At 53.9% G+C, this 9,093-nt stretch overlaps 2 protein-coding genes across 4 annotated transcripts; one reads left to right on the top strand and one right to left on the bottom strand.

The window, feature by feature from the left end:
• The first annotated feature begins 2,933 nt into the window (after positions 1-2,933).
• On the top strand, positions 2,934-7,103 carry SLC25A35 (solute carrier family 25 member 35). Of its 3 annotated transcripts, none has more exons than XM_066264222.1 (6): positions 2,934-3,061; positions 3,836-4,412; positions 5,266-5,331; positions 5,730-5,882; positions 6,214-6,348; positions 6,506-7,103. In XM_066264222.1, exons 2-6 carry the CDS (start codon positions 4,038-4,040, stop codon positions 6,677-6,679), a joined length of 903 nt encoding a protein of 300 aa, XP_066120319.1. In that variant the 5' UTR covers positions 2,934-3,061; positions 3,836-4,037; the 3' UTR covers positions 6,680-7,103. The 3 variants fall into 3 exon arrangements, with proteins under 3 accessions (XP_066120319.1, XP_066120318.1, XP_066120317.1); XM_066264221.1 differs by lacking the exon at positions 2,934-3,061 and adding an exon at positions 3,479-3,713; XM_066264220.1 differs by lacking the exon at positions 2,934-3,061 and having other exon boundaries at positions 3,479-4,412.
• A 21-nt stretch (positions 7,104-7,124) lies between these two features.
• RANGRF (RAN guanine nucleotide release factor) lies at positions 7,125-8,608 on the bottom strand. The gene is given in 6 exon segments (XM_066264223.1): positions 7,125-7,346; positions 7,573-7,658; positions 7,732-7,779; positions 7,781-7,889; positions 8,094-8,210; positions 8,301-8,608. Coding segments are annotated over 6 exon segments (570 nt in total). The 5' UTR covers positions 8,378-8,608; the 3' UTR covers positions 7,125-7,213.
• Positions 8,609-9,093: the final 485 nt, after the last annotated feature.

The following is a 9,093-nucleotide window of genomic DNA, read 5'->3' as shown; positions in this document are numbered from 1 at the left end:
CTATTTCCTCCCTCATCACACACCTCCCTGGCTTCAAATCCTAGGAAGTCTTAGTCACTCCTCAGAACAGGTAATCAAAAACAAGGAAAATCTGAGAAACTCACAGATAAGAGGAGCTAAGGAAATATAACAATTAAATGTAATGTGGCACCCTGGATGGGATCCTGGAACAGAAAAAGAACATCATGCTCTGGCCAAGTAGCTCAGTTGGTTAGTGTTGTCCCCATATGTGGGTTCTATCCCCAGAGAGGGCACATACAAGAATCAACCACTGAATGCATAAATAAGTGGAACAATGAATCAACATTTCTCTCTCTATCTCCCCCTTTCTCTCTCTCTAAAACTCAATTGAGTAAAGTTTTAAAAAGAACTTAACCAGGCCCTGGCCGGTTGCCTCAGTGGTAGAACATTGGCCTGGCATGCAGGAGTCCCAGGTTCGATTCCCGGCCAGGGCACACAGGAGAGGCGTCCATCTGCTTCTCCACCCCTTCCCCTCTCCTTCCTGTCTCTCTCTTCCCCTCCTGCAGCCAAGGCTCCATTGGAGCAAAGTTGGCCCGGGCGCTGAGGATGGCTCTGTGGCTTCTGCCTCAGGCGCTAGAATGGCTCTGGTTGCAACAGAGCGACACCCCAGATGGGCAGAGCATCGCCCTCTGGTGGGCGTGCTAGGTGGATCCCGGTCGGGTGCATGCGGGAGTCTGTCTGACTGCCTCTCTGTTTCCAACTTCAGAAAAATACAAAAAAGAAAAGAAAAAAAAATAAAGAAAGAAAATCTGCATATAATATAAACTTTAGATAATACTGTATCAATATTTATTTGGTCCCGGCCGGTTGGCTCAGTAGTAGAGCATCGGCCTGGCGTGCAGAGGTCCCGGGTTCGATTCCCGGCCAGGGCACACAGGAGAGGTGCCCATCTGCTTCTCCATCCCTCCCCCTCTCCTTCCTCTCTGTCTCTCTCTTCCCCTCCCGCAGCGAGGCTCTATTGGAGCAAAGATGGCCCCAGGCGCTGGGGATGGCTCCTTGGCCTCTGCCCCAGGCGCTAGAGTGGCTCTGGTCATGACAGAGCGTCCCCCCGGAGGGGCAGAGCGTCGCCCCCTGGTGGGCATGCCGGGTGGATCCCGGTTGGGCGCATGCGGGAGTCTGACTGTCTCTCCCCATTTCCAGCTTCAGAAAAATATAAATAAATAAATAAATAAATAAATAAATAAATAAATAAAATATTTATTTAAAATTCTAACAAAATATATTAATATAGGATGTTAATAATAAAGAAACTGGATTGGGGTATATGGGAACTCTCATAGTATCTGTACAATTTTTCTGTCAATCTAAAACTAAAAACTATATTTACTTAAAAAACACACTTTGAAAGTTGTCTATTTCCAGGCGATCTGGATATTCAAGATAAAAGGTTTGAGCCAGTGGTTCTAAAACGTTAGGACACACACATCAGAAGCACCTAGAGAGCTTGTTAAAGCACACTGTCATGCCCCACCTCCAGAGTGTCCGGTGCAGGAGGTCGGGGTGCTGGTGGGGCTAGAAAATGTTCATTTCTAGTAAGTATCAGGGAGCCACCGCTGCTGCTCCAGGACCGCACTGAGGAACCACTGGTGTAAACTCGGATAAAAACAACGAGGAACTCTCATCCCATCCAGCAGGTGGAAGCACTTGGGGAGCACTGCTAGGAAATTTCTCGGGACCCTTCCAGAGCCCTGGAGAAGCCCATTATCTACTTTACCCTCCACCTCTCCAGTTCACCCTAAGGCTAAATGACTCACAAGTGCAATGGTGGGAGAGAAATGACTCAGACCAAGTTGGCGGGGTATCCAAGAACTCCCAATGTAGCGAAGGAGTCAGAGAGTAAACAATTGCTGAACAAAATTAGAAACGTGGGTAAATACTTGAGGAGAAAAGCAGGATTGGAAGTGGCTTGAACGTGGAGACTCAGAAAATCTTCAAGGGTCAGGAGGAATGAAGCTGAAGGTAAAGGATGACTTGAGGCCCTGGCCGGTTGGCTCAGCGGTAGAGCGTCGGCCTAGCGTGCGGAGGACCCGGGTTCGATTCCCGGCCAGGGCACACAGGAGAAAGCGCCCATTTGCTTCTCCACCCCCCTCCGCCGCGCCTTCCTCTCTGTCTCTCTCTTCCCCTCCCGCAGCCAAGGCTCCACTGGAGCAAAGATGGCCCGGGCGCTGGGGATGGCTCTGTGGCCTCTGCCTCAGGCGCTAGAGTGGCTCTGGTAGCAACATGGCGACGCCCAGGATGGGCAGAGCATCGCCCCCTGATGGGCAGAGCGTCGCCCCCTGATGGGCAGAGCGTCGCCCCATGGTGGGCGTGCCCGGTGGATCCCGGTCGGGCGCATGCGGGAGTCTGTCTGACTGTCTTTCCCTGTTTCCAGCTTCAGAAAAATGAAAAAAAAAAAAAAATGACTTGAATGGTTTGGAGGTCAGGAAAAGAAGGGGGCAAGGATAGTCTAAACTAGCCGTCGGAACAGGACACATTAGGGCACCAGGGTCTAACAGTTCCTGACTTTTCAGGAAATCTATAAAAGAACCAAACTGCAGTCTAAGTCTGGTGACGGCCACCCACACGCTTGTAACCCCCAACCTCCTTCTCCAACCCAGATGACAGGTCCAATCCTCCTGCCTTTTCCCAGCTAGCTTCTCCTTCAATCTCTACCCAACCAGCTTCCTTAGTCTCTTTCCTCAGAGCTTCCTCCGTGATTAACCATTATCAGATTCATGAGCGAGCAGGCCAGTGTCTCAGTATTTCTCTTACCTCTCAATGACCCTGTGTAACCTAAGCCCCAGAGATCTAAATCTCTAACCTGGCGTGTCCGGGCTTTCGTCCAGGTAGGTTGCTGAGGATCAAGAGAGCACGGAGAGGAGAGACCACGCTCCCTCGCCCTCCATCAGGTGCCCCACCCTCCGCTCCCCCACGCAGCCGGCCACACGCACTCTGGAGCTGGAACCTACATGCTCTGCCCAGCTGGTGCGTCTCATCAGCCCCGCGGACAGAGCCGCAGGCTCTCCCGGCACCAGATCCCATCAAGGCGTTGGTTCTACAGGTGGGCAATGCCACCGGACGAAGACTTAGGATAGAAGGCGAAGGAGGGGAGCCCTCCGCCCTCAAGAGGAGCAGCCGCAACCCCCGGGCCACCCCAATGGTGGAGGCTGCTTTAGCGCTCAGCCCCAGCGCCCGTCTCGTAACCCAAGGTCCAACCTCTCCTCCCCACTAATGATAAAATTTCCGCTCCCCACGCACCCCTCCCGGAGTTCCGAGGCCGCATCCCCACTCCTTGGCAGCGGCACCGGCGCCGCAGCCTGGAGAATCAGTACCAACTGCCTCCCAGCAGGTTCCTGGCTGGGCGCCGGGAGCACCTCCCATTGGCCGCGGAGCCGGCTCGGCGCTGATTGGCTGGGGCTTTCCCAGCCTCCCCATTGGGCGCTGGGATGCGGCGGCCCTGCCTCCGCAGGCTACCCGGGGTGAAGCTGCGGCCGGCTCGCGCAGCTTCCTGGACACGCTCGGCGCTGCCCGGAGTGCCGACTTACTTCCCAGATCCAGACCTCGTTGCTGTCCCGGAGGCGCCACAGGATCTTCTTCCGGATCCTTTTCCTACATAACCTCCTGGGGTCTATTTCCTTCCTCCCCGGCTCCCGGCTCCCAGCCCTGCGTTTCCCTTCCCTACTCCCTGGCTCCCAGTGGCCGGCCATTCTCAGGTTCCCATCAGCTGTCCTCCTGGCTTCTGCCCCTCCTTGGCCTCAACTTCATTGACCAACAGAACCCTGTCATAACCTTCTGCCAGACTCTCCTAAACTCCTCTTTCTTTTCTCTTTGTCAGCTCCTGACTCCCGAATTCCAGCTAACCTTTGACGGTCTGACCTTTGACCCTGACACTCTTGACTCCAGAACCCTAAATTCCTACCTCCTGCAGCCTGGACTGCTGAAACTGAGGTCTTTCCTGATTTTGGACCCCGTTTCTGAAGCTCATTTTGACTCTCTTACTTCTGGGCCAGTTCTTACTACCACTGCGCTACCCCACCATGGACTTCTTGATGAGCGGCCTGGCAGCCTGCGGTGCCTGTTTGTTCACCAACCCTCTGGAGGTGGTGAAGACTAGGATGCAGTTGCAGGGAGAGCTACAGGCCCCCGGCACCTACCAGCGGCACTACCGAAACGTCTTCCATGCCTTCATCACCATCGGCAAGGTGGATGGCGTGGCTGCCCTGCAGAAGGGCCTGGCCCCTGCCCTCCTATACCAGTTCCTGATGAATGGCATACGGCTGGGCACCTACGGGCTGGCTGAGGCTGGAGGCTACCTGCACAGAGCCGATGGCACCCTCAGCCCTGCCCGCAGTGCAGCAGCTGGGGCCGTGGCTGGCGTCATGGGAGCCTACTTGGGGAGCCCTATCTACATGGTGAGAAGCAGGTCTTGCCTGAGACCTTCAAGGGAGACACCTGATGTAGGGTGGGGGCCTAGGCCTTCATAACCTTCCACCTGAGGTTGGAAGTTGGGATGAGGAATTTGAGGAACATGCCTCAGTAAGTGCAGGGGTCAGGGGGAGTCCTGGACCTCACAGAATTACAATCTCATAGTCCCTTTCAGTTATCTGGTATAAGTGAAGGATCTGTAACCTGAGGCCCAGAGAGGGGAAATGACCAGCTCAAAGTCACAAAGCTGCTTATTGCTAGACGAGGTCCTGTTTTGTACCCCTGGAAAGACACTAAGGAACTGTGAGTTCTATAGGAGAAGCAGTCTGGTCTCCTAAGGTGTGAGATTCAAGGACAGTGACCTTTCCAAAGTCACCTGAACACATGTCTCCATAGGGTTTTGGGGTCAGAGAGCAAGTTTTGCAGATGATCCCTCACAACCTACCCCAAGGTCTGATGGGAAGCCTGGTCGTGCTGGTGGCTGGAGATGCTATCTAGGAACAGGAGCTGGCATGAGAGGTCGCACACCCAGGTCTTGTCTAACATGAACAGTCTTAGGATATGTTGCCATTCTCCAACCTTTCCATCCCCACCCCTACCCACAAGGAAAGGAGGATGTAGTGGGGAGGTGCGTCTTGCAGTGCTAGGAGATCCATCCCCTGGGACTGGAGCCAATAGACAGAGTCTCATGACCAATTTAAATGGGAACAACAATAATTATCAGATTAAAAAGATATTGTTGAACACCCTAGAAGAAGTGTGAAGGATTTAGGCATTTGAGTCTCTTGAGGTAGAAGGATGGTCACTGGGCCATAGGTTGTGATACTTTCTTGTCCCCAGGTGAAGACACACCTACAAGCACAGGCAGCCTCAGAAATTGCTGTAGGGCACCAGTATAAGCATCAGGTAAGGTGCTTCCATCCTCACTGGAGTCCCTGCCTATTCTTTCCCACTTGCCCCCAGCGATCTGCCTGCATCTGCCCAGCCAATCAATTCAGCTTCACTCTGCCCCTGAAGTCCACCAAGACCCTCCTTCCCTCTTGTCCCAGTTCCTCTAGTCCTCTGCACCTGTTTCTGCTGCTCTGTTCTCCTAGTCTGCTACTGTCCCCACTTCCCTACTCCCTAGTCTGGAATGGCAAGGGAGGGACCAGTGCGATGGTACACAAGCAAAGGCTCTAAGCTCACACATAACTGGTTGTCCAGACATCAGATGCCTGGTAGGGACCCATCCTTTGCAGTGTTAGGAGATGGCAACCCCTGATGCTCAGTGACTAAACATAACCCAATGGTCTTCCCCTTAACAGGGCATGTTTCAGGCACTAACCGAGATTGGCCAGAAACATGGTCTACTGGGATTGTGGCGTGGGGCGGTGGGCAGCCTGCCCCGAGTTATCGCCGGTTCCTCCACCCAGCTGTGCACCTTCTCATCCACCAAGGACCTCCTGACCCAGTGGGAGGTACTGCCTGGGAAATGGGTGGGGCCACCCTGGGAATGTGGACAGGGAAAAACACAAGCTGAATTGAGCCTTTGAGGGTTCAATACCAACATGTAATATGAGGGAGTGGCAGGAGAACTTGAGGGTCACCCTCTACACCCTTCCGACAGCTCTGGTCATTTCTTCCCAGGTACACCTGAGTCCTTCACAGTGTTATCACACTGTATTATGATAGAGTGGAAGCTCCCTGAGTTACCAGCTCTCTACTGTATCCCCAGCACGGGGCCTGTCCTTTCCCAGGAGTTGAATGGTTGGCTGTTTGATTAACAAAGCTCTTCCTCCCTCCCCTTAGATATTTCCTCCCCAGAGCTGGAAGATGGCTCTGGCAGCCGCCATGGTGAGTGGCGTTGCAGTAGTCCTGGCCATGACACCGTTTGATGTGGTCAGCACAAGGCTCTACAACCAGCCCACAGACACTCAGGGCAAGGTAAGGGAGAGCGTGGGTTCAGAGAGGCAGGGAAAACTGGAAGGAGGGGGAGAAGAGATTGTGAATGCAAGTGGGGCAGCCTACAAACGTGAGGCCGCTGATGGGCTCTGACAAACTCCTACCCTGTTCTCTCCCTCCCTCTCCAACCTGCTCTCAGGGCCTCATGTACCGGGGGTTGTTGGACGCTATGCTGCAGACGGCTCGGACAGAGGGCATTTTTGGCATGTACAAGGGTATAGGAGCCTCCTACTTCCGCCTTGGCCCTCACACCATCCTCTCTCTGTTTTTCTGGGACCAGCTTCGCACCCTCTACTACACATATACCCAATAACAGCCACTATTCCACACTCCACCAAATCGGCACTCCTTGGATGCTTGTGCCTCTATTACTATGTCCTGGGGACTTCTAACCAGGTGACCTTTCATCCACCAAAGGGGGACAGTCAATTCCACGCCCTATCTGTTTTCTCAGGGTTGAATCACTACAAGAGATAGCTTCCCTCTCTTCTTTGGGTGTCACTTTAAACCTTCTCTACCTGTCCCCCTATACATTTCATGCCCTTCCCTCAGGGCTAAACTAGTCACTCCAAAGTGTATTTTCTCCCTTTCTCCACTGCCAGCCTTGGGTCCTTTCTGATCCTATGTACAACTTTAAACTCTTCCTCCAAGATTGAAGGGAATTGGGGGAACCTGGGTATCCTGTTACATTCAAAAGCAAAGAGATTATATTGGTTATAAAGAAGTTTATTTCTGCAGAGAGGTGTCTTATGTTTATGCTTAGGGGAGGAATTTGGGGAATATATCCAACCCTTTGTTCCCCTTGCAGAATGGGGTCCCCAAGTCTTCAGCAGCATCATGTAGCATTTCAGCATCTGTACTGGGGACCAAAAATGTTGGGATCATGAAGAGTCAGACTGGTCACCAGCTGTTCAAAGTCACCCAGGCTCCAGGGCAGAAGTGACAGATCTTCAGGGTCAAGAGATGACCTACTGTCAGGGCTTGGGGGTGGGGGAACAGAAAGGGAGAGAACATCAGCCAGGCCCCGTGTTTGGAAGTTCCCACTTCCTGTTCCTTGGGGTACCTGGGTATCTGTGACCCCAAACCTCTGGACCACTCCCACTTCCTTGGAAGACCCCTCCAGCCAGCCTCCCTGCTCTACCCCCTGTCTGCTGACATTCCTGGGAACCCCACTCATAAGCCACGCGCTCTTTCTGTCCTCCTTACGGGGGCTGATTGAAGGTGAGCAGGAGATCAGTCTGGTACTGAGGCAGCCGCAGCAAGGCCAAGTGCAGTGTCACGTCCTTTGCTACCTAAAAGGACCAATGTCAGAATGCTTACCTGATGCCCTAGGGCCACCCCCTTCAGCCCTCCAGGACATCTCACCTGCCGATTCTCTTTAGCTACTTGCTGTGTGCCAGAGAGGACCCAGGCCTTCTTCACAGTAGCCTCTCAGGGCCAGGTTCTCCAAAAGGAGGGCTTGCACAGTCTCCACTTGAACAGTCCTAGCCTCCTGCACCGCACCAACATCCTCGAAGTGGTACCTGGAGTAGGGGGAAGAGGGTCATGGGGCAGCATCTCTCTCACTGCTGCCCCACAAGCATCTTTAAGTCTAAGCATCGCTCATTTAGGGTGATAGGGTGTTGCCCTTGGAGTTCACGTTTCCCAGACAACCGTCCAGTTACAGGCCCTGCCCACTTCTTCGGATCTGGCCCTCCCATTGGCCAGCTATGGGCTGCCCTCCTCACCGCGCTGCCTCTTCTCCCCGCACGTGGGCTTGCAGCTCTAGAAGTTCCACGATCAGGCTTTGGTCCGTCATGCGGTGGCAGAAAACTTCTTGATTGTCTGGGACCGGTCGGAGGTCGCTGGAAGGAGGCGAGGCAGGCCCTGTTTGACCCTGGCCCCTTTCTGCAACCCACCCAGTTGGCCTCCCAATAGCGCCGGGGCCTTCTCACCTTACATTAATGGCCCCGGGAGGGAGCGTGGCGGAGAAGGCGCCCCCGAACAGTGGATAGTCCCGCGTGGGCTCCATGGGCCTGGGAATAGAGAGATTTAAGAGAAACCTACATGGGGCCACACGGCATCACCTCCCTACGGTTCGCCGCGGCCACAGCCGGTCTTCATCTGCGCCGGCCCTTTAAGGGTTGGCCCCGCCTGGTGATCGCGCTGGCCAGTCGGCGCCCGCGCCTCGCCTCCGGCGGCGGCTCCGCGGGGCTGCTCCCGGAAGCCTGTGCCTAGGCGGGCGCAGCGGGGACCGCGGGGACCGCTAGGAGCTAAAGCCCTGGTTCAGGATTTGTGACGTCCAGTGGTTACTAACTCGCGCCCGCCATTCTCCTTTTAAAGCGGTCACACATTCTAAGAATGTCGACTGAATGAATGTTCCTTAAGGCTCGTTGCTGGTCCTGGGGTCTCTGAGTCAAGGGAGAATATTCTCGGTCATTCATTCCTTCCTCCAGGCTTCTTGACAGCGGTTGAGCTGCCGACCAGACCGCTAATTCCCGGATCGGTTGCAGGGAAGTAAAGGAACAATAGGGCCAGGTGTGGGGCTTCCTGAAAGCGAGGTCCAGCCCCAGGATTATATATCTAATCCTCAAATCTTCCCCTTGAGAACGCGATGAACGGGCCCATTCCGTCCCACACACACCTGGACGAAAGAACGGATTAAACCCCACTTTTTTTTTTTCTTTTAGAGGTTTTTAGAGAGTGCTCAAAGTTTCTACTCAATTATATCCTCCCAGCTAATTTCTG

Source organism: Saccopteryx bilineata, chromosome 2 (assembly GCF_036850765.1).
Source record: "Saccopteryx bilineata isolate mSacBil1 chromosome 2, mSacBil1_pri_phased_curated, whole genome shotgun sequence".
NCBI classification, from domain to species: Eukaryota; Metazoa; Chordata; class Mammalia; order Chiroptera; family Emballonuridae; genus Saccopteryx; species Saccopteryx bilineata.
Note: the sequence above shows the minus strand (reverse complement) of the source record. Positions and strands in the feature narration are given on the sequence as shown.

What these genes read in the sequence shown, in the direction of transcription:
- SLC25A35 (XM_066264222.1), top strand. Translation starts at nt 4,038, where the DNA reads ATGGACTTCTTGATGAGCGGCCTGGCAGCCTGCGGTGCCTGTTTGTTC. An exon ending in GGCACCAGTATAAGCATCAG is followed by an intron (nt 5,332 to 5,729) that starts GTAAGGTGCTTC and finishes TCCCCTTAACAG; the next exon opens with GGCATGTTTCAGGCACTAAC. An exon ending in CCACAGACACTCAGGGCAAG is followed by an intron (nt 6,349 to 6,505) that starts GTAAGGGAGAGC and finishes ACCTGCTCTCAG; the next exon opens with GGCCTCATGTACCGGGGGTT.